The sequence below is a fragment of the Aquila chrysaetos genome, chromosome 13 (genome assembly GCF_900496995.4).
Source record: "Aquila chrysaetos chrysaetos chromosome 13, bAquChr1.4, whole genome shotgun sequence".
Taxonomy (NCBI): Eukaryota; Metazoa; Chordata; class Aves; order Accipitriformes; family Accipitridae; genus Aquila; species Aquila chrysaetos.
The window spans coordinates 18,384,361-18,409,105 of record NC_044016.1 but is presented as its reverse complement, the minus strand read 5'-3'; the positions used below and the strand labels follow the sequence as shown (position 1 = coordinate 18,409,105).

Here is a 24,745-nt window from a genome sequence, read left to right as displayed (position 1 = left end):
GTCCCCGGACGACTCTATTTAGGAACGGACCCGGGAAGATGGCGGAGGTCGAGGAGGCGGCGGCCGAGTCGGCCGCCTTCAAGCGCCCGAGCCGCCCGCTGCCCGCCGCGCCCCGCGCCGCAGAGGGCGGCGAGCCCAGCCCGCCGCCGCCCCCCCGCCCTGCCGCTGCGCCGGTGGCGCCGCGCTACGAGGAGCCGCCATGGGGCAGCCGCCCGCCGGCCGGCGCCGGCTACGGGCTGGAGGTGCTGAAGGGCGGCGTGGCGCTGGGCTCGGTGCGGCTGGAGGGCCGCAGTTGGTTCCTGGTGGGGCGGCTGCCCGGCTGCGCCCTGGCCCTGGAGCACCCCTCGGTGTCGCGGCACCACGCCGTGCTGCAGTACCGCGGCGCTGGCTGCTCCCCCGACAGCCCCAGCGGCGCCGATGCCGCCGGCTTCTACGTGTACGACCTGGGCAGCACCCACGGCACCTTCCTCAACAAGGCGCGGGTGCCGCCCCGCACCTACTGCCGGGTGCGGGTGGGCCACGGGCTCCGCTTCGGCGGCAGCTCCCGCCTCTTCTTCCTGCAGGTGGGTTGGGGCCCGGGCGGCCCCGCCGCACTCCCTGGGCCGTGTGCCGGGTGACCCGTGTGGTGCAGGCTTCCCCGGATCAACATCGGGAATTTACCCGGCCCCATCTACATATCCCTGGCCGCTCGGGGTGAAAGCCGCTTCTGAGGTGTGAGGCGGTTTGGGTGCTTTGGAAGCAGCCCAGCGCTGCCGTGATTGTTTTACTGTGGAAAAGTAGTCAGCTGTAGGTATCGGCTGCTGGCTCTGCGGTGGGGTTTGGGGCTGAAGGACAGAGTAGGGCCGCTGCTGTGTTGCCCTGGTGCACTGGGCACAGGGCAGCTCTGCCGAGGGCTCAGTGTGAGAACAGGCATGGCAGCTTCTGCCGATGTGCAGTGAGCACAAAAGGCGTTTCTCTCCAACAGTATGACGTATGAGGAGAGTCTCTCCAACAGTATGATGCATCAGTAAGGTAAAGCACTAATATGTCTTTGTGAACAAGAGCAGCTTTTATTAGCAGGAGCTTAGAGAGCACTTGGTGTGCCCTACACGCGCTTCAGAAGCTGCTCGTTCTTCACATTCTCCCATGTGGCACTGATGGAAATTTTTGCCTTCTGCCATTAAAATACAGTTATATTTGAGATTGATCTGACTACAAGTACACAATAATGCTCCTTTATTCCCCCCCCACCTTGGAAAGGGCGTTAAAACTAATATATTTGGGATGCAAACCATAACAAATGATCTAATGATTCCACTTTTTGAAGAGCACTATAATGATTTGTTTGTTATTGTACATAATCTGCATGTGTGTTCAAAATACTTCTTTTCCTTGTTTCTTTTAAAAAACACTTATGCTAAGTTACTGTTTGTGACTTAGGGACCCAAAGAGGACCAGGAGTCTGAGTCGGAGCTAACTGTGACTCAACTGAAGGCACTGTTTAAGCAGCAGCAAGCGAAGTTAGAAAAGACAATGTTGGGAGAGGACTCTGATGAAGAAGATGAAAAAGAGCGGAGAAGCGAGAGGAGTCAGAACACTGATATGAGCTGCTCATGGGGAATGGGTAAGTGGTGACGTATAAATCAGCTGACACGCCTTGGATGGTCTTTCAGCCAGTTTTCAGTGAATACTAGGGTTGAAATTCCTGCTGGTTCCCAACTGTTCCGATCCAGTGGAAGTTCTTGAGTACAAATTAATCCTTTTCCTTTTAAAAAGAAGAGTGCTGTGACAAGGCAAGCTTATATCTTGTGAGAAGTATGCTAGAGCTCCTTTTAAAAGGAAGAAGGCAATTTGCCTACACCTATAAAAGGCCATGAAACTGAGAGTTTAGGTTAATGCTCTGTGTTTTGTTCCTGTGATGATGTCCACACTTTTGCCCAAGAGGTGAAATGTAATTGCTTGAGACATCTATGCAGTATAGCTGTCTTTAAATTTAAACAGGAAATCCACATCTTAAAGCTGGATAAATTGTGATTAATGAGCTTTTCAGTACAAAATGAGTTGGCCTTTTGAATGGAAATGTATAAGCACATAAACCCTTGAAAGCGCTGAAACTGCAGTGACGTTCATCTGCAAAACTGTATCTTATGATGGAATAACTAATAGCAAAAAAGAAGCAGGCTTTTGGTTTTTTTTTTTTTGATTGGATGCAGAAATAATTTTCAAGTTAAGGGAAATATTTTTAGGATGATGTAACTGCTACTTCTTTCAAACTAATGAAAGTTTAAACATACTAGTGTTCTTTCTAATGTTTCACCACTTGTTTTGCACTTTTATATATCCTTCTAGGGGAGGATGCTGAGGAGGATGGGGTTGAAGAAAACCCTATTGCTATTGATTTTCAGGATGTACAAGATGCCTTCTATATGAAAGATCCTAGGAAGGCCTTACAGGGCTTTTTTGACAGAGAAGGTACTATTTTTTCTTTTTTTTTTTTTTTAAATAAATGTAATTTTTTTCTATTTAGCAAAGTGTGCCGTTTGTGCTCATGTGTTTCCTTTGGGATTTAAGGTATGGGAGCTAAACTTTTCTGTTACATTGTGGCTAAGGTTTTTTGTTTGATCAAGTTGGGGGTGTTGGTGGTGGTTTATTTTTTGGGGGGGTTGGGTTTTTTTAGTATTAAAACTTTGCTTACCATTTTATATCTGAGACTTAGTTACTAATTCCTAAACTGGGAGTTGCAGGGAGCACCTTGTATTCCTCTGGAGTGATGCTCAAACCACACCCATGCTTTGAAGCTATGCTGAAAAATCCAAACCCGTCAAATTCCAGACTTCTGTTTGGACGTGGCTATGATTGTGAGATAGAATTGGAAAGTATAAAAAGACAAAAGGCAATAATGAATTGGTCTAAACTTTCAATGGTTGCTGGCGAAACTTACAGATGACTCACTTATTTGCTGAAGTGAAAAATTAATCTGTGAATCCAGACTGCAAACTGTCGTTACTTCAATATCATTTACTTTAATACATGCAGAGGCAAGACTCTTTTTTTTCTTTGAACTACATCTTCGTGAACAGGCCACTTAGAGGTGGGGGGTTTTGTTGTTGTTGTTGTTGGGTTTTTTTTTATCTGAAAAGACTTGATTGTGAAAAACAACCAAATAAGCATAATACCAACTGAAGATCCCATGGCTTAAAAAAAAAAAAAAAAAAAAAAAAAAAAAAAAAGGTGGCAAATTCAGTCCTTTGATATGTAACAAGGGCATTCTATCTCTTTTGTTTAACCATGACATTCCTCTCTGCTGTAAAGATTATTCCTGCTTATTTCAATTTTGGTTACTACATCAACTTTCTTTTCCTCTCTAGGAGAAGAGTTAGAATATGAATATGATGATCGTGGGCACAATAGCTGGGTATGCAAAATCAAGTATGTATCTCTCCATTTGCTTTTGTACATAGAAGCTGACTTCATTGAATTCACGAACAAAAGCTGAAGGAATTACTTGTCTTGTCACACTTGGCAAGGATGCCAGCTGGAATTAGACGTAAGCCCTGATACTGAGACAGAAGTTCAAGGTTCAGTACCTATTTCAGTATCTGCACTCCTTTCTGGTCTGGCAGCAGTTGATTTTCCTTAGAGATGAAAATTGGGAAAGCAAGAGTCTAGGTTCTTTCAGTTCACCTTGTTTTGAGAAATATGTGAAATTGAAATACAAGAGAAGAAACCAGGAGACTATCTTTCAACTCCTAATGGGAGAGAGAAAAAAAATCTTAACATTCTACTGTGTACCCAATTTCAGTTCTTTTGTGGTATAGAAGATGGCTTCCTGTAAGAGGCCACTAACATCGTTCTTTTATAAGATGGGAGAAGGTGAGGTGGAAATTAAGTCAACAGGATAGGCCTCAAATGGATAGGTACAACATTACAATGATTATACTGCTTAGGAAACCTTTGCTTCAGCATAGAAAATATTTGTTACTGGTGTGGTATGGATGCAAGATACTGGTGCATAAAGTGATTCGGGGATTGACGTTTAACCTTTTAACTTCTTGTATTCCAAATGGAATGAATACAGGAAGAATTAGTGTTTGGACTAGTGAAATAAAAATTTACTTGCATGCTTTAGGAGATCCGTGCTTGTGTTTTGATTGGTACTGTATGAAATGAAAAATGAAAATATTTAACCCACAAAAAAAGACTAGAGTGAAATGGAAAGAACAATGCTAACATGATAAATAAAATATCTGAGTAGCATCCATGAGAAGCTGTTTGTATCTGAGCTGTTCTCTGATCCTTCAAACTGAACAGGTTGCCTGTGGATGATGCATCAGGGAAGCAGCTGGTGGCAGAGGTTCTCCATTCGGGAAAGAAGAAGGAAGCAATGATACAGTGCGCACTGGAAGCTTGCAGGCTACTTGATGCTCGGGGAGTATTGAGGCAAGAAGCAGGTGAATAACTAGTCAAATGCTGTAATTGTTCTAAAAGCCCTAAATTAGGGATTTTAGATTGCCATCTTGAATTTGTTTTATTGCTCAGTGGTATGTAAATCACTTTGTTTCTTGCCTTCTCCCTTACCTTTCCCAGTATCCCGAAAAAGGAAATCAAAGAACTGGGAAGATGAGGATTTTTATGACAGTGATGATGACACCTTCCTTGATCGAACTGGTGCTGTAGAAAAGAAACGACTGAACAGGATGAAAAAAGCTGGTAAAATAGAAGAAAAACCAGAGACTTATGACTCCCTGGTAAGAAGAATTATTATGACGTGCCAGGCTTATTCTCTCATGCATGTATTTATTACTAAGAAGGAAAATAAAAAATATTTCCTGATCTTTCTCTGTTAGCTTAAACTCCAATATAATTTCAAACCTTTAGCTCTCAATTGGCCAAGTTAGAATAAAATAGTGGGGTTTTGATTTGTGGACAATATCTGAAAATACCTGAAAATATTGTTTGCTTTATATATATTCTAGTGGAAGCATACTACCTTGCTTTTGCCTGTGTATTATTGCCTTCCGCTTGGTGGATCATGGCAGCGCATGAATGAAATACCACAACAGGATACTTTTACAATAGTTTTAAAGCATCAGAAAATAATTGCAAGCTTTCAAGTGCACAGGGCACATCCCAAAGAAGGATCTCATTCTGCTTCAAAGAATAAGCAGCCTGGACTGACAGGCATGTGACAACTGAAAGTTCTACACAGACAATAGGGTGTGGGGGAGCAGGGACAGGTAGTGTTGGAGGATCACAGTGGTTATATAACATTGCTGCAGAAGCATTATACATATTTTTGTCTTTCAGAAAGAAAATTATTTGAACAGTATGTGAAAGGGCTAATAAGTTGTTTAGGAACAATCTAGACTGTAATTTTTTCAGCCCAGAAACTCCTGGTCAAAGATCAGAAGTAGAAAAATGGAGATAATTTGCTAGGATATTTGAATAACTTTTAAAAGTTAAGAAGATAAAAAGATCTCAAAAGTGTGTTGTTCTTTCATAGATCACAAAGCTAAATGAAGCTGAAAATGAGCTTTCTGAGATAACAGAGAAGCTGAAGGCTTCAGGGAAAGGTAAGGCATGAAGTTCATTTGATCGTAGTGCTTTCCATAATGAACGATAAAGACATGAAAAAGTATCTTATGGATTTCTGTCTTAAGTACTCTTTTTTTTTTAGTGTCCACTTTTCACAAAGGGATAGGAAGATTTGCAGGTCACTGAGTTAGCTGGAGAGGATACTTATGCTCTTCACCCAATAGTTATGTACTGTGTTTGTATAGTCACTTGCTAATGAATGCAGCTTTTTCCAAAGCAAGCAACATCTAAGTTAAGGTAAGGAGGTGAGTGTACAAGCTCCTGGAGCTTAAGAGGGTGGGCATTATTACTGTTTATCTGCCTGTATTAGTGAAACTGATCCAGTTTTTTCCACTCCCTCCAAAACCATTTATAACAGAATAGCAAACAACTGACAGAAAAGACAGTATCTTTTATTTCACTTCTCTCATTGTAAATGTGCCTTAAAAAGGAAAGGTGGGAAAAGAGGAGTGTGGAGTCAAAGCAGTTGACGCTTAGCCCGTATGTTCAATGGACTTGCTAGCTTATGAGAGGGTGCCATTCAGGTTCTAGGATTATGCCTTTGTGTACAAAGGCAGAGCCTTTCTAAAGTGGTGGTTGTGTCTGGTAGTGAGTTAGATTTAAAAGTTATACAGATAGCTGCATTTTGCTTTCTGTTACTGATGATGTCTGGTGGAATAAAAGGAAGGCATGAAGGAAATGTGTTTAGGCTGGTTCTTCATACTAAAACCTTTTTAACAGAGTTGGCATTAATAAAGGTTGCAACGTCAGTTCGTCAGAAGACAAACCTCTCTCCAAGAAGCCTAGCAACAATCTGACATCTGGACTATCTTTTGTGCATTATATGGGTATGTTTCTTTCTAGTAATTCAGCTCCACACCAAAACTCATTTGTATCAACATTTTTGTTGGTGATTATACCAGATCACTGTTCAGTGTCGTGGTTTAACCTCAGCCAGCAACCGCTCACTTACTCCCCCCCCCCACCCAGTGGGATGGGGGAGAAAATTGGGAAAAAAGAAGCAAAACTCACGGGTTGAGATAAGAACAGTTTAATAGAACAGAAAAGAAGAAACGAATAATGATAATGATAACACTAATAAAATGACAACAGTAATAATGAAAGGATTGGAATGTACAAATGATGCGCAGTGTAATTGTTCACCACTCACCGACCGGCACCCAGCTAGTCTTCCGAGCGGTGATTCCCCGCCCCCACTTCCCGGTTTCTATACTGGATGGGACGTCACATGGTATGGAATGCCCTGTTGGCCAGTTTGGGTCAGGTGCCCTGGCTGTGTCCTGTGCCAACTTCTTGTGCCCCTCCAGCTTTCTCACTGGCTGGGCATGAGAAGCTGAGAAATCCTTGACATTAGTCTAAACACTACTAGCAGCAACTGAAAACATCAGTGTTATCAACATTCTTCACATACTGAACTCAAAACATAGCACTGTACCAGCTACTAGGAAGACAGTTAACTCTATCCCAGCTGAAACTAGAACAGTATCCACCCCTTATTCTATACCATTGACGTCATGTTCAGTTCTCATACTTTTAGTTACATCCTGGTCAATCATCATCAGCTTTTCCATCCCTTTGAGACATATGAACAACGATATATATATATATATGTATACATACATAGATATATCATTCTTTTGGTTTATGGGTTATGTTTATTAAATGTTCATTGAGTTTATTTAGTTCCTGACTCTGGGCTCCATCTGTCATACCAGTCTTTTTGGGTAGGAGGGATGGTGTAAAGTCCTCTCAGTCGGTAGAGCAGAGTTGGGTTTCAGTGCAGTGTGACGAGTAGTTGACATTGGACGTAGTAGGAGGATGGTGTGCACCGTTGGATTGTTGCATGCTGGAGTCAGTTCTGGTTTCATCACTACTGTGTTTCGCTCAGTTTTATCACAGTTTTTTCTTGCTTGATTTAAGTGATTCTTACTATAGTACTATGGATATAGCATATAACAATTATAGTAATGATAACATATAGTAGCAGGGTTATATAGCAACTAATATTATACAGGTTAATTTTGGCTATTCTCACCTAAAATTAAATCTCCTTGAGGCACACATCGGACTTTCCCATCTTTTCGCATTACCCACCAAGTGCACCCAGGCTCTTGAGCAAAAGCAATCTCACGAATGGGTTTACCTTTGTCTGAGGCAGGAGTAACCCAGACTGTCTTCCCTAACATATTTTTTGTGTGCACTACAGGCATCCCCTTTTACAGTATGTAAAAATTCTGACTGGGCAGGGCCACCTCGATTGGCAGATCTTTTGGTGTTGACTAACTAGGTGGCTTTTGTTAAATGTGTATCTCAATGTTTTTGACCCCCATTGCTTTCAATGTAGTCTTTAACAGTCTATTGTATCGCTCAATTTTCCTAGAGGCTGGTGTATGATAGGGGATGTGATACACCCACTCAATGCCATGCTCTTTGGCCCAGGTGTCTATGAGGTTGTTTCGGAAATGAGTCTCGTTGTCTGACTCAATTCTTTCTGGGGTGCCATGTCGCCACAAGACTTGTTTTTCAAGGCTTAGGATAGTGTTCCAGGCGGTGGCATGGGGTATAGAATATGTTTCTAGCCATCCGGTGGTTGTTTCTACCATTGTGAGCACATAGCGCTTGCCTTGGTGAGTTTGTGGGAGTGTGATATAGTCAATCTGTCAGGCTTCCCTAAATTTATATTTCAGCCATCGTCCTCCATACCACAGGGGCTTTAACCATTTGGCTTGCTTAATTGTAGCACGTTTCACATTCATGGATAACTTGTGTAATAGTGTCCATGGTCAAGTCTACCCTTTGGTCACGAGCCTATCTATATGTTGTATCTCTTCCCTGATGGCTTGAAGCATCATGGGTCTATCGAGCCATAAATAGCTCACTCTTATGTTGCCAGTCCAGGTCTACCTGAGCCACTTCAATTTTGGCAGTCTGATCCACCTGTTGGTTATTTTGATGTTTTTCAGTGGTCCGACTCTTGGGTACGTGAGCATCTATATGACGTACTTTTACAACCAGATTCTTTAGCTGGGACGTAATATCTTGTCACAGTGTGGCAGTCTAAATGGGTTTACCTCTGTGTTGTTAGTTGTTCTGCTTCCATTGTTGTAACCACCCCCACAGGGCATTTGCTACCATCTATGAGTCAGTGTAGAGATAGAGCACTGGGCACTTTTCTCTTTCAGTAATGTCTAACATTAGCTGGATGGCTTTTATCTCTGTAAACTGACTTGATTCACCTTCTCCTTCAGCAGTTTCTGCAACTTGTCGTGTAGGACTCCATACAGCAGCCTTTTACTTCCGATGTTTTTCTATAATGCGACAGGACCCATCAGTGAACAGAGCATATTGTCTCTCATTTTCTGGCAGTTTATTATATAGCGGGGCTTCTTTAGCACGCGTTATCTCTTCTTCTGGCGACATTCCAAAATTTTTGCCTTCTGGTCAGTTCGTGATCACTTTTAAAATTCCTGGGTGACTGGGGTTTCTTATGTGAGTCCGTTGTGTGATCAGTGTAATCCACTTACTCCACGTGGCATCAGTCGCGTGATGTGTAGAGGAGACCCGCCTTTTGAACATCCAGCTTAGCACTGGCTGTCGGGGTGTTAAGAGTTGATACTGTGTTTCAGTATCAACCATTTCTGAGGCAGCTCAAACTCTTTCATATGCTGCCAATATCTCTTTTTCAGTTGGAGTATAGCGAGCCTCGGATCCTCGATATCCTCGACTCCAAAACCCCAGGGGTCGACCTCGGGTCTCCCCGGGTGCTTTCTGCCAGAGGCTCCAGGTAGGGCCATTCTCCCCGGCTGCAGTATAGAGCACATTTTTAACATCTTGTCCTGCTTGGACTGGTCCAAGGGCTACTGCATGAACAATCTCCCGTTTAATTTGTTCAAAGGCTTGCTGTTGCTCAGGGCTCCATTTAAAATCATTTTTCTTCCAGGTCACTTGATAGAGAGGGCTTATAATCAGACTTTAATTTGGAATATGCATTCTCTAAAAACCCACAACACCTAAGAAAGCCTGTGTTTCCTTTTTATTAGTCGGTGGAGACATAGCTGCTATTTTGTTGATTACATCTATTGGGATCTGACGACGTCTATCTTGTCATTTTATTCCTAAAAACTGGATCTCCTGTGTAGGTCTTTTGACCTTACTTTCTTTTATGGCAAAACCGGCTTTCAGAAGGATTGGATTATTTTCTTCCCTTTCTCAAACACTTCTTCTGCCGTGTTGCCCTACACAATGATGTCATCAATGTATTGTAGGTGTTTCGGAGTTTTACCTTTTTCCAGTGTAGTCTGTATTAGTCTATGGTAAATGGTGGGGTTGTGTTTCCACTCCTGGGGCAATCGATTCTAAGTGTACTGGACACCCCTCCAAGTAAAGGCAAACTGTGGACGACACTCTGTTGTCAGAGGGATTGAGAAAAACGCATTAGCAATGTTAATTGTAGCATACACTTGGCTGCCTTTGACTTTAGTTCGTACTGAAGTTCTAGCATATTTGGAACGGCAGCACTCAGCGGTGGCGTAACTTCATTCAGGCCACGATAGTCAACTGTTAGTCTCCACTCTCCGTTAGACTTTCGCACTGGCCATATGGGACTATTAAAGGGTGAGCGAGTTTTGCTGATCACTCTTTGGCTCTCCAGTTGGCGAATCAACTTGTGGATGGGAATCAGAGAGTCTCGATTGGTGCGATATTGCCACCAGTGCACCATCGTGGTAGCAATTGGCACTTGTTGTTCTTCAACCCTCAGCAACCCCACAATCGAAGGGTCTTGAGAGAGACCAGGCAGGGTAGACAGCTGTTCAGTGTCCTCCGTCTTCAAGGCAGCTATACCAAAAGCTCATCGATACCCCTTCGGGTCCTTAAAATACTCTCTCTTGAGATAGTCTATGTCAAGGATACATGGAGCCTCCGGACCAGTCACAATGGGGTGTTTCTGTCATTCATTCTCAGTTAGGCTTATTTCAGCTTCCAATACAGTTAACTCTTGGGATCCCCCTGACACACCAGAAATACAGATGGGTTCTGCCCCTTTATAACTTGATGGCATTAGAGTGTACTGTGCGCCGGTGTCTATTAGAGCTTTATATTCTTGTGGGTCTAACGTGCCAGGCCGTCGAATCCACACAGTCCAATAGACTCGGTTATCCTTTTCCTCCACCTGGCTGGAGGCAGGGCCTCTCTAATTCTGGTCAGAGTATTCGGTGTTCACTTTTCGTAAAATTGGTTCAGAAGTCCTTTCAAGAGGATCAGAAATAAGATCAGTCCTTCTACTCTGTTTGGAAACTGGAGCGGCATTTTTCTTAGTAGAATCCTTTTTTGTGGTGGTTTTTCCTCGCAGCTCACGTACCCGTGCATTTAGGACCGAGGTAGGTTTTCCATCTCATTTCCTCATGTCTTCTCCATGATCACATAGGTAAAACCACAGGGCACCTCGTGGTGTGTACTTTCTATATTTTCTCTCTTGGGCAGAGGAGCGTTCACTCCTAATAGCTGAGACATTGGTCTTTATAGGTGGGCAATAGGACATATCTTTTTTGAATTGCTGGAAATCGTCGGACAGCTTCTCCACAGCCGAAATGTAGGCTTGTAGGGAGGAGGAGAGATTTTCTTCGTATTGATGGAGTTGGCGAGCCACTTCATCCACTGTCGGTGTCTTTTTGTCTTTCCATGTCATTATTGCCAGTGAGTTGGCATAGGACGATGGTGCGCTCCGTACAAATTTCCGCCACATGGGTCATGTGCATTGGACTTCGTCTGGATCTTTGGGTAACTGTGGGTTGTCCGGGTTATGATGAATCGTCTCTAGCACAGCTAATTCCCTCAGATATTGGATATCTTTTTCCATGGTGGTCCACTTGCTTGATTGACATATAACATCTTCTTTAAAGGGGTACCTTTCCTTCACACTTGACAGGAGTCGCCTCTAGAGGCTGATGGCTTGTGTTTCTCTTCCAATTGCCTTGTCGATGTCACCTTCCCTGGTAAGCAATCCCAGCTGCTTGGCTTCCTTACCTTCTAATTCCAAGCTATTAGCCCCATTGTCCCAGCATTGGAGAAGCCAGGTGATAATATGCTCACCTATACGGCGGCCAAAATCTTTTCGCATATCCTGCAGCTCACTCAAGGATAGGGACCGGGTTATTACCTCTGGTTCTGCCTCCTCCTCTTGTTCCCGTGATGACCTTGGTTCACCTTCATCCTTTGCTAAGCAGGCTGATTTTTTTGTATATTTCTTTTTCTGTACGGGGGCAACTGATACTGGTGTAGGTTGATCCGCTGGTTCAGTTGTAGTATCGCTCGCCGGGTTTTGGATAACCGCAGCGTCTGTCGTCAAGGTTTGGGTAGCAGCGTCTGTCGCCAAGGTTTGGGTAGCAGCAGTGCTCGTCGCTGGGGCTGGAGGGACCTCAGTGCTTGTTGTTGAGGTTTGGGTAGCCACAGTTCTCATTGCCAGGGCTGGAGGGGTCGCGGTGCCTGTCACCAAGGTCTGGGTGGCCGCAATGTTCGTCGTTTTGTTGTTAGGTCTAGAGACCTTCTCTTCCCCTTGAGGGTGTTGAGTTGTGTCGAACAGGGCTCGATAGGCGTGGGCCAGGCCCCAGCACGTTGCAGTGATTTGTATCTCTCTGGAGCTGCCGGGGTGACAGCATACCTTTTCCAAATATTTTACTAGTTCTTCTGGATTCTGCACTTGTTCAGGGGTGAATTTCCAAAACATTGGAGGTGCCCACTTTTCTAGGTACTTGCCCATACTACCCCACACACCCTGCCACTCATAATTATCCAGCCTCAGGGCAGACCTCTGGGTGATCTTCTTAAATAGTTGTTTAACCTTAAACAAGAGCTGAACCACATTCAGGAGCATGTTAATTCTCAGCAGTAGGGCTAGGACCATGTTGGTATCAACATCCCAAAAGTATTCAAATTTTTCAAAATTCCCAAACACCATTGTAACTGGATTGAAGGAGCAAGGAGAGGGGAAGAAAGGTATCCCACTCATAGACTGGTTTTCCAAGGAGGAAAGGTAAATGGTATAATTATTAATAGTTTCTCACAGATGGCTCCCGCAGTATAAAGGTGACAATGTTGAGTGCAAATACTGGATTAATCCCACAACTGATGACTTTATCATACCATAAACCAGTGTTATACAATACATCAAAGCGAAAACCTTAATCCACCTCCCACGGATGATAAGCAGCCGCAGAGGGACCACATACAGCAAGCGAGGTGATACATAACAGAACTTTAAAAACCAGAGCAACAACTCTAAGAACACATAAATCAGCATAATGACCAGCGACTATTAGACCAATATAATGAATGCTTATAACAAATTTGTTTTAACGAGTTCTGGTCAGGTTTGTCGTTATCTCAACCCTTCGTGCCCCATGTTGGGCACCAAAATGGACTGTCGTGGTTTAACCCCAGCCAGCAGCTAAGCAACACGCAGCCGCTCACTCACTCCCCCCCCACCCAGTGGGATGGGGGAGAAAATCGGGGAAAAAAGAAGCAAAACCCATGGGTTGAGATAAGAACAGTTTAATAGAACAGAAAAGAAGAAACGAATAATGATAATGATAACACTTATAAAATGACAACAGCAATAATGAAAGGATTGGAATATACAAATGATGCGCAGTGCAATTGCTCACCACCCACCGACTGGCACCCAGCTAGTCTTCCGAGCGGCGATTCCCCGCCCCCACTTCCCAGTTCCTATACTGGATGGGACGTCACATGGTATGGAATGCCCTGTTGGCCAGTTTGGGTCAGGTGCCCTGGCTGTGTCCTGTGCCAACTTCTTGTGCCCCTCCAGCTTTCTCGCTGGCTGGGCATGAGAAGCTGAGAAATCCTTGACATTAGTCTAAACACTACTAGCAGCAACTGAAAACATCAGTGTTATCAACATTCTTCACATACTGAACTCAAAACATAGCACTGTACCAGCTACTAGGAAGACAGTTAACTCTATCCCAGCTGAAACTAGGACATTCAGAAAACAGTAGTGTTCCACTGAAAGTTCTAACTGATGAGTCGGTTCAGTGTGTTTGAAGGAATTGTTTTCAGCATGACTGTTCTGATAAGTAGTTAACGATTGACTAGCAAGAGAAGCTAATGCTTTATATTGACTGAAACATGTAATTCGAAACATATTATGATGCCTTTGTTTCTGCTGATACTGTTTATCAACAAGACTAATCATATTGTAATAGAGGCTGGGATAAGGAAGAATCAGTTTATAGACTTCTACTAACACCATATATTTCTGATATATGTTATCATGGTTTGGTAAATTGTAACTGGTTACACAGCTAGAACCTTAGAAAAATTGCAGTCTCGGCACTTACTGCAATACAGAGTAATTCAGTATTGGATGGGAATTTCCTAGAACTAGGCCAGGATACAACATAGCAAATATTGCATCAACAGTTACTTTGGGTGTGTGTGTGTTCTTGATACTTGTGTTTTCTCTTATTTCTTTGGGTGCTTCAGATTAATCACAGATGCCAAGTACAAGCATAAGCCAGGAGCATGCGTATTGATCATGGGTGATTCTTACCGCTATCATGAGCCGTCCAGCAAAGCTGCTGTATTACATACAGTTCTGAAACCTTAACACACTTTTTCTTGCTCTGAATGATTATTTGTAGCCTAAGGGCAAGAGCGTAGAGAGACCAATAAGTGAATGACAGGCTAAATTGCAACACCTCTTACCAAGCACTTGGAGAAATTAAGTGGTTGTCTAAAAAATTGCAGTAGAAGTTCACAAATTGTTCTCTGGAGTTCTTCAGGGCTAATTACTGATGGACTGACTTGGTATCTGTCATTCACTGATGCAGCTGAATGAAAATCAAATACATAGAACTCTTCAGTCTCATCTTTGTTTTCATCTTCAGAAGAAAACTATCAATAAGTTGATGGTGCAGTAAATAGCCCTATAGCTTTTTTCACTGGAATATAAAGTATAATAGCCATGATTGATTCACCGCCTAGCAATGTCAAGTTTTACTTCTGTAGTGTAGAAAAATGCTGCAACAGATACCAAATGCTAACAGTAACCCTGTAAGCAGAGCTACCTGATCTTAGGCACTGTTGGTGGAATCAGAGAATCCTCTTCGCAAGAAAGGGTGATCTGACTCGCTGAAGATCACTCACTGACTGAAGCACTTACACTGTTCTGCAGCTAAAGAAGCAAGCTGTGGAACTATATCTTTAATTGTTCTGAATTATCTGACTAGATACTAAACCATATCTTTGAAATTTGGTGTTTAAATTAAATGATCATTCTGCTCAGCTCCTGCATGCTACAAGTTTCAGACTGGTTGTTAACAATACCTTTTCATTGATGGTTTTTGTCTTGGGTCATATAAATAGTTAAGAGGAAAAAGAAGAGTATTTCTATCTGAATTTCTTTTATAACATGTTTTGTCATCATTTATATTTGTGTGGAGGTGGATGCTACAACTGTTTCTTATCTTTTGAAGCCTCCTAATTCTGTATATCTTTGAACAGTTACTGTTGTGGCTTTCATATATTTGCAAATTGTAAATTGTGGTTCTAGATCAGAAATACCCTTTTCAACTGAGTCCATTTGTAAACATGAGTCTTATTAGACTTTTCTCTAAATATTTAAGTCATGTAAAACTGCTTGAATATGTACTCTTAATAACTTCTACTATTTTATTTGTACGCACTTAAAATTTCAAGTGCTCACTAACTAGCTCAATTTGAACTGAAAATGACTCATTGGTCACATAATTATGCTTGTGGATGTATACATAAATGCTTATAATGCAGCAAATAAATATCGGATTTGCCACTTTTCATACAATATTAAAAGGCAGAAGACTGCCTGTCAAAAGGCTTGTTAAAATTCTAGCAACAACATTTTTCTTTGTTTGCCTTCAAGTTATTTTTGAACACCATATAAAAACTTCTGAAGCATTGTTCAAGTGCAAGAAAGGATTTTTTCATGGGCTTTTTTGTTTGGTTAATTGAAGTTCATGTGTTAGAATTCTTTATTTATTTTTCTTAGTCATTAGAGCTTTAGTTTTTCTTCCTGAGTTTTATTTTAATTAGTCAAATATGCATAGAATTATTAATATTTGAAATCAGGTGGAGTAGAAAGACTATTGTTACTTTTTCAAGTAGAGAACAGTGGCTTCTTGTTAGAAAACCCAGTCAAAACAAAGCTAAATTTTGTGTGATTGGTGTAACATATGAAAGTATTCTTCTATGCATTCAGTCATCCAGGGGTAGGAGGCAGCATCATGTGTTGATTCATTTCGAGCTTTGCAAGCGTTATTACATAAACATTCCAGGAAAGCCGAAATGGGATTCCCCATGCAGTGGTGTGGGATTCTTTGTAGCTGTGTTTATTTTAGTCTTTGACTACAAAAAGAACCCATACACCACTTTTTTTTAGGGACAGCAGATATTGAAGTGAGATGAACAACCTAGAATAGAGACACTTACTCATAAAGGAACATTCCATTTTAAGAAAGGCTTTGTTAGTGGATTAAAGTTTACTGTCAGGCTTTTGTTAGGAGAAATGCTTTCATCTTTCCGGGGCTAACAACCTCCATTATTTCACTGTTCAACAGAAACTTGCAGAGAGGATAGTTGTTCCTATATACATTATTCTCTAAAGGTAGGACTTGATGAGTACATATCTCATCTCCCCACCTGTAACAATATGTATCTTCCCTTTATCTTGCCTAGTCCAGTCCCAGCCAGCAGCTCAAGATTCTTTGGATGAATTCATGACCGAAATAAAATCAGGATGTACCTTAGACAGCGTGGCACGAAAGAAGCTTCACTTGCGGTCGTTTGAATTGAAGAAAGAGCAACAGAGACTCAAAGGATTAATAAAGCTTGTCAAGCCTGCAGAACTGCCTGAGCTGAAGCCCCAGTAAGTCTTGGCTAAAGTGCAAAACCATTACTTTTACCGTTGTTGTTATCCATGGGCAGTTGTGCAAGCCCAGTAAATAGACAGCTTTCCAAACACAAAAGCATGACGACCTTCCAAACTACCTGGTTCATCTCTTTAAAAAGCCGCTGTGCCTTTTGGCTGTTGCAGCATCTGTGGTTGAGGCAGATGTACCGCAACACTGGACTAAGATAAGCCCACACTGGGAGGATGAAAGGGGGAAGGGATTGGAAGCATGGTGTCAGCTTTTTTAATTTTTTTTCCCAACCTGCATCCAAAAGGAACTGAAGAATTTTACAGGTATTACGTGCAACATGAAAACCACTTCCACTCCATGAAGTGTACCTGGAAGTCAAGCGTAGTGGCTGTTCAACAACTGCCTAGCAGTGCTACTGCACTTCAAAAGGGTGTGTGCTGCGTTCATCATTTGCTAGTGGCAGCTTGATTAGAGGTTTAATTACTTAATTAATTTACTTAAATTGAGTTTTGGCCTTGAGTGTGGTTTTATATATACATATATGTTATATACATACGTTAGTATGTGTGTGCAATTGAATTTGAGGGAGTCTGTGTGATATAGATTTTTTTTTTTCCTTATTTATTTATTTTTTTGCTTCCTGTTATGGCAAGTGCCTGAATCCTACAACATGTATATAGGATGGAGGAGTCATTTCCTGTACCTTCCTCCTTGGATGGTGCAAGTGAGAGAGAAATAGAATGATTTTTATATATCCACTTCTAATTTGCAGATTTTTTTGCATTTGTTAATATAAGGCTTGTTTGATACTTTGTACACTCTTTTTCTTTATATCTAATTTTTATTAGGAGTGGGAGTCATAGTCTGGAAGCAAAGAGCAAGCCTAAAAAGATTGCCCTGCCTCTCTTTGGTGCAATGAAAGGGGGGAGCAAATTCAAGCTGAAAACTGGAAGCATAGGGGTAAGTTGGACTCATAAGTGCTGCGAGTCAGAGGCTATTTCTCAGACACCTTCTCAGGCTATGGAGGCTGTAGGTGGCAACCGTGCCTTCTTACAGGCATGGAGCCAGCATGGAGGCGCAAGCCTGCGGCAGTGGAAGGTGCATAGGGCAGCAAGCAGTGGCTGTTGGATGTTGTTTGCTGCCAGCAGTTGCCATTCGGTGCCCTTGTACAGCCGGTTTCCTGGGGCACAGCTGCAGTCAAAAGGCAATGGATCAAGTAGAGGCAGGCTGCGGACATCAGGCTGAACTGTTGCTATACCTCAGCAGCTGGTCCTTTACTTTCTTTTGGTTTTCTTGATCTTATAGCTAAGATCATATCCAAGATTGATTCAGTTTCCAGTGTCCCTCTTATGAAAAGACTGCACTGCTTGTCTATGGACTAGACATATTTTTTCATCTTCCATCTCTACTAATAACTTTTCCTTAAAACCTAACTATTCTTCATCCTGAGAATGTTTCCTAACCAGCTGTCTCTACCACAGTAATATGTGTGCTTTCTTCTGCAGTGAATATGTGACATCTACCTCCATTTATCTTAGCACTGATGCACAAGTCTTTCTCCCACAGAAGTTGCCTGTTAAGCGTCCAGACATCCCTGAAAGCTTGTTAAAAATGAAAGATGATGTACTGGAGGAGGAGGAAGAAGAGGAAGAAATGGAGGAGGAGCAAGAAGTAGACGCAGTAAACAGCAGAACATCGAACCTGGAAATGAAAATGACAACAGAGGAAGAAACAGGAAAAGAAACTAATGCTCCTGATGGTTCTCCTTGCAATAAGAAGAATCTAGAATCTCTTCAGGATGGTAAACCATTGGTTTTGATTTTTCCAGTAATGAAGCTGAGTCTGTTACTGCTGAATTTTTCAGGGCTATGTGAATCTCCTAACGTTTGAATTACAGGTTCTCCAGCAGATTTCTTTTCCATAGATTTTTGCCATGAGTCCAGAGTCTGTGTGCCAGCAGCTGAGTTTCACATGGTTCTGGTTGAAACTCTGCTTGGCAGTCAGTTTTTCATGCTTTTGGTGAAATAGGAATCTCCTGGACTTAAGAAAGGTCCTATTTTGATAAGCCCTGCTTTCATTAGATTAAGTGTCCATATGAAAACAATTACATTGTTGGCAGGGACCGTGACTTAGAAAACAGATGTCTGTGTAAAGCTTCAGATTTGTTTCTAAGGAGGAAAAATAATTTTAAAAGTGGTAATGGAGAGGTATCTTCCTTGTATCTGTGTGGTTTATCTCCAATCCCGCCTTTTCTATATCAGCTTGATGCATTTGAAAACTCAGTAATGATGTTTCTCAGTAAATGATGTGTTTGATGATAGAAACCTAATTCTAACTTTTTGTCTTAATGCTGGACAGGTTGCTCTTGGAAAGTAGGTTTTAACTGGTCACAAGCTTTTCTTTAATATTGTATTGTGATGGACTTGGTGAATGAAATAATTTGGAGGACTTTTGAGAGAAGAGTTCTTCCTGAGACAAATGTAGCTAAGAGTTCCCTTTTGTACTTTGTCTCAGGGATGCTCGCGCTCTACTCATCAGAGTTACTGCAGAATGCTCACCTAGCTTTTTCTTTTTTCTTTTACAGGGGTTAATTTTCCGCCTGAGCTAAAGATACTAAGGAATAAATCTCAGATGGGACCCTCACAAGAGAAATCTCAAGGTGAGCAATACAATTTAGACTCTATTGTACAGTAGCATGTGGGTTTAGAAACTGTCTAAAGGACTTACTGTCTTCTGTCGGTAGAAGGAAACTAAGCCTAATCTAGAGCCTAAAGAATCTAGAATTGAAATGAAGGATTGTGAAGTGTATGGTGAAGACAGGTCACTTCAACTATGTTTCAGTTCTCCTTGCTTTTCATAGCCATTAACTGCTTTGAGATCCTTCGTTTTAAAAAAAATAGCAAGAGAAGAAAAATTATTTTAAATTAGGAGCATAAACATAATGCTTCCCCTCCGCCCCCTTTACTCTCCTGCAGTAGCTCTTAACACTACAGGACAGAACTTTCTTTTATAAAGTGACAAATACTGCATAACATTAGCTAATAATCTGTTAATGACCCAGATGACCCCTCTACATGTACACCAAAAAATAAAATCAGATCCTCAAAATGAAGACTGTTTGGTGTACTGAAAATGGAGGAGATCTGTATGAATTTTCTATTTTTTTCATAACTCAGACTCTTAAGAATGTTGTCCTGACCTCATCATCTCATCCATAGACTTAAGCCACAAGAGTCTCAGTACTTCACAGATTAAGTGGCAGAAAAACAAGGCATACTTCTCCCTTCTGTATTCTTATCACCTATGTTACTGTAAAGTTATTTTCTTTTAAAAAAAAAAAAAAAAAAAAAGGCATGTTGGTCCTGCACATTTCCTACTGTTTCCTTCTAAATCAATCACTGCAGTGATTACAGGTAGAGAATATCCTTTAGAAAATAAACATCTGACCTTAACTAAAGTGTGTTACAGAATCCCAAATAGAGGAGCTTATTAAACTGCATGCAGGTAGCTGACTTAACAGTGTATTAAACATAAGTTATTAAATCTATGAAAAACAAAAAGATGTTCAGCAGTCTTAAGTATGAATTTTGTTGCAGTGAACTGTCTGGGATTTCCTTTTGGATGTATCCATTTTTATGTGAACTTCCTATAAGCTTATTTCTCATAGAATTGGTCATTCATGATGTGTCATAAAACAGATCTTCTTTCTTGCCAGCATCTGAGGCAGTATATAAGGAACCTGAAGAGACATCTGAGAAAGTTAAGAAAATGAATAGCTCAAGCAAGGTCAGTTATGACACCATGACTCCTGCAGCTTAAGAGTTTCAGGACATCATTTAGTAGGCTCTTTAGTGAAATAGTAACAATTTGATTGAGTATGACTTGGTGATAGTAGTGCATTTCTGCTGACTAAGACCCAAATGTAGAACCACACACTGCCATTGGACACAGATTTTGGAGTCTCCAATGAAAAGGTAAAGCACAGCATTTCAAGCATGATAGAGGCTCTCAATTCAATCACAATTTTTTTTTTCCACCTTTTCACTTAGCAGTTAGCCTGTGCTAAATGCTGCTTCTCCTGTATCACAAGTGTTGTAGAATGTAGGTGCTCTCTGGGCTTTGGAATGGCATTGCAAAGCTTTCCTTTCAGAATAGCTTGGGAAGCATGTATTGGCTGACACAGAACATGCTGTATTAAAGTTTTAGCTAGTCTGTATTGCCATTATCAAAACTCATCCTTCTCTGTAAGATGTGGAAAGAGGTGAGCCTAAGAGATTGTCTTTTGCAACTAAACTATTACTAAATTTGAGTGGCTGTACCAGAAAATGTTCCTCCTGTGCATAAGATTTATATGAAAATGTAAAGTATATGAGCCTTGCACATTTGGTGATGCAGGCAATTTGTGCCTTCCTGGAGCTGGGAAGGAACTTCTCTGACAGCATGCTCTTAGCCTAATGACTGTGAGGATCTTCCCTTTAGAGTGCATCCCACCCTTCTGCTGACTGCCGTCAAAGATTACTGTACTTGGTGGACTGTGAGTTCTGACCATTATGACAATTTCTTTGTGGTGACCATCTAATTTTAGCCCTGCACACTTACTTAAAGAAACTTAACTCCCTGCAGCCTGTGTCTGCTAACTGCTGCCTTGTTAGTCCTGGCAAAGGACCTAAGGACTGGGTAGGCACAGCCTTTAGAATTGTCCTTTGTGGCTGGCCTATAAAGGATGTTGATAAAGAAAGTAAGAGTAAATTTATACTGTTAAAACGCAAGTTATATAATTTCTATGACTAGGCGAGAACAAGGCAGCTTCTCATGCTGAGGCAGTCAAGTCAGCACCTCTCATCGGCATAGAGTTCACTCTAACACTGAGCATTCTCCAAATGCCAGATGGCTTAGCTGTATTCTCTCTCCCATCACAAATCACTTTTTCCACATGCTGTCTCTGCCTTGGGGCTCAGATCTTGCATGGAAAATATCAACCAGAAGTCAGCTTTTTTTTTTCTTTTCTCTTTTAATATTTGAGGAATAACTTTGAATCATGTAAAACTAGAAAAACAATTTAAAAGTGACTGTTCACAAACCATATTTAAAAACTGTTCAACTCTGCAATCTAATGTTCTGGAAAACACTAGTCTTCCAAAAAAAACTGTTTTAGACGTTAATTTGGGGAAGGAAAGTTTTTGAGGGAATGAAAAATTGCTTCAACTGCATAACTTAAGACTGTGTCATGATACTACAGAGTAATGCAAATCAGTGCTGAATAACTTGGCTACATTTTGAGCTCTTAAGTCTTGTGCTCCACAGTTGTATGAATTTTTATTGATAGCTACGTGCAGTTGTTGAAAACAAAAGTTGTTGAGAAAAGGATGCTGATGTGGCAAAACTTAAAAATCTAGGGACAAAAAGACATTGCTTTGTCAACATTTAAATTGCAAGTGACCTGTTTTGGTTTGCTTTAAACATTTCAGTGATGCCAGTGAGACCTGAAAAAATTGGGTTTTCTTTTCTTTTGAAAAACTGAGTTATCCTTATATAACAGCTGAACTTTTATATACTCCAGTTTAAAAGTCACCTTAAACCCAAAGTTTTCAGTGGGATTGCGTGTTGAAATCAGTAAAGCACTTGAAAATCCTACTCTAAAGCTTTTCCCTGCATAAAGAAATTCTGTGTCGAATGACACTACCAAACATTAGGGTGACAAGATTAAACTGTCCAGAAGTGGCAGTTGGCAATGGTTCTGTTTTGAGGGGGAGACTGGGCTGGATGACCTCCAGAGGTCCCATCTAACCAGCATTTCTATTCTTCTGTGAATCCACTGGGAATAAACTGAATCTATTTGAGGGTTTGATGTTTCTTCTTTCCTCTGTATTATTGTTTTCATCCCCCAACTCTTGTAGAAATAACCCTCACCTTTCAGTATTTGTCTCTGAATTAATGAGAGATTTAGTGGCTGTGACACACTGCTGGAGGAGTGCAACACCTTAAAAATCTTTTCTCTGTTTGCAGGTCCAACAACCTTTTTTTTCGTCACAGTACCCAGATGATGACCCAGACTACTGCATATGGATTCCTCCTCCAGGTATTGATCATTTCCTTACTGTTTTTAGTCTTATAACTCAAGAATCTACCTAGTCGTCAGGGTGTCCTTGTAACTTCTTGACAAAAAAGTAATTCATGAATACTTTACCCAGAACCTGATGTTTTCTGGCAAGTTGTGCCCCATATTTGTTGTATGGCTGTGCAAGGCTTGCAGTGAAAGACAGGCCATATCTGTAGTAGCTTCATCTCAATGGACAGATACACCTGAAGTTTGTTTTTCAGTTTTGTAATGCCCGAGAGAACTAACTCCATTCACACATAGTGATATGATGATCTAGTTGAAAGACAAGCTCAAACCTTCACTAGGGATAAATGCTCCAGCAATCTTGGTATTCTCAGTATTCATAGAAGTCTGTGAAATCTGAAAATCTACTTTGCAGATTTTTGCAAAAATCATTGGAATACACACTGTGGGTCATGTGTTTTGGAGAAAAGTCTTGGTAATGCTTTGGTGAAGGCACTGAATAATTGATACACGCATCCAATTTATGTTAAAGTTGAACAATTTTTTTACTTTAGTTCCAGAGCATTTTTAGCTAAGTGAGGTTATTCTTAAACAGTGTAATGAATTTTCATTTTCTCTAAAATGGAAAATTCATGCATTGAGGTTTTCATAGTAAGTTCAAAGCTTAGCTTTCATGTGGTAGATTCATTATTGTAATTTTTATAAGGCTGTTCCAGGCTTATAATATAGATAGATAGGCTCCAAAGGGTATAATAAAAATGAGAATAAATTTTACTGAAGAAAACTATAATCTGGTGGATTATCCTTCAATGAAAAGGCTGCACTTCTCTGGCAGATGAATCCACTGGAACAAAATACTTGATTCAGTAACTCAGAGGTCTGATCTGGGATAGCCAAGTGAGCTGTGTCCATAAGAGAGAGCTCCTTTTTCTGTCTCTGCCTGCTAATAATCAGACTTATTTTCTAAGCTGCATAAATAAGAACACCGGGGGGGGGGGGGGGGGGGGGGGGGGGGGGGGGGGGGGGGGGTGGGGGGGGGGGGGGGGGGTGGGGGGGGGGGGGGGGGGGGGGGGGGGGGATACCAAAACAAAACAAATCCAGGAATATGTGATGTAATCTTGACACTATTAGTAAGGTTAAGACAAATTACAAGTATAAATCAAAAGACGATTTGACTTGTAATATCCACTCTGTCTTTTTATCCTCTTTGTGCTTGTCTGACACAAGCTTTGGTGCTGCCTAGAGGCTATTTTGTACTTGGATACACATTTGTCTTGGATGACGGGGGGGGAGATAATGCAACTCTTCCTCTTTGTCCATTAGGTCAAAGCGGTGATGGCAAGACTCATCTCAATGAAAAATATGGCTACTAAGCTTCAAGCACCCCAGAGTATGTCTGAGGTTTGAAGGACTGCTCGATTTTGGACTCTTTCACCACACATTAAGTGAGGGATAAAAGAGTTGGTTTTTCAGATGCTGTTCCAAATTCAAGTGCATCAGCAGCCACTCTGGCTGTTAGCTCACCCTGTGTGTCCTCTGTCTTCCAGATACTTTTTTAAAAAGCCCACACATTGTTCTGCCTCTTCTTCCACTTTTAGCCTTGTCCTTTTTATTTGGCTTGAAACTGTAGGCTCATTTTTCCTTTTGTAAATAAAAGTATACAAAAACTATTAAAAAAATAAACCTCTGTATACTTACAGGCTTGATAAAATTTATTCATGTTGGTTTTGTGCAATTAAAATGAGAAACACTACTTGTTTGCTTCTGTGGCTGCTGTTTGAAAATACTGTCATGGTAAAAACAACCTAAAACTTTTGAGGGGGTGGGTTTTTTTTTTTTTTTCTTTCCTATGGAAGAAAACCTATTTTGAAAAGAAAACTGGTTTTACTTCTCCCTTGTGCAGTTGCTGGAACTGGAAATGGGGAGCGTACAATGTTATAAAGATGTAGAAACGCTGAAGAACTGCAGGGGCTGGCACTGCTTATCTTGAATCACAGGGTAACAGGAGGAGCGATGGAATGATATTCTGTAAAAGTTTATAATGAAGCCTGTTCTTCTCCTGTCACAACACAAGAGCAAAGTGCCATCTTAATGCAATTTAAGGCATGCCTGCTCTTGATTTATCATGGATATAGTTTCGAATGTCTATATAATTAGGCTATGAAATTCTTTGCTGAAACCGGGACGCCAT

At 41.3% G+C, this 24,745-nt stretch overlaps 1 protein-coding gene across 3 annotated transcripts; it reads left to right on the top strand.

Annotated features, from left to right (window-relative positions):
- LOC115349767 (solute carrier family 4 member 1 adaptor protein) lies at nt 1–24,307 on the top strand. Of its 3 annotated transcripts, XM_030034423.2 has the most exons (15): nt 1–107; nt 168–563; nt 1,420–1,603; nt 2,329–2,451; nt 3,348–3,408; nt 4,291–4,430; nt 4,567–4,727; nt 5,483–5,552; nt 16,306–16,495; nt 17,339–17,450; nt 18,057–18,291; nt 19,075–19,149; nt 20,206–20,276; nt 22,497–22,569; nt 23,878–24,307. In XM_030034423.2, exons 1-15 carry the CDS (start codon nt 39–41, stop codon nt 23,925–23,927), a joined length of 2,010 nt encoding a protein of 669 aa, XP_029890283.1. In that variant the 5' UTR covers nt 1–38; the 3' UTR covers nt 23,928–24,307. The 3 variants fall into 3 exon arrangements, with proteins under 3 accessions (XP_029890283.1, XP_029890282.1, XP_040984240.1); XM_030034422.2 differs by having other exon boundaries at nt 1–563; XM_041128306.1 differs by lacking the exon at nt 20,206–20,276 and having other exon boundaries at nt 1–563.
- Nucleotides 24,308–24,745: the final 438 nt, after the last annotated feature.

What these genes read in the sequence shown, in the direction of transcription:
- LOC115349767 (XM_030034422.2), top strand. Translation starts at nt 39, where the DNA reads ATGGCGGAGGTCGAGGAGGCGGCGGCCGAGTCGGCCGCCTTCAAGCGC. An exon ending in CCCGCCTCTTCTTCCTGCAG is followed by an intron (nt 564 to 1,419) that starts GTGGGTTGGGGC and finishes TTTGTGACTTAG; the next exon opens with GGACCCAAAGAGGACCAGGA. An exon ending in GGGCTTTTTTGACAGAGAAG is followed by an intron (nt 2,452 to 3,347) that starts GTACTATTTTTT and finishes TTTCCTCTCTAG; the next exon opens with GAGAAGAGTTAGAATATGAA.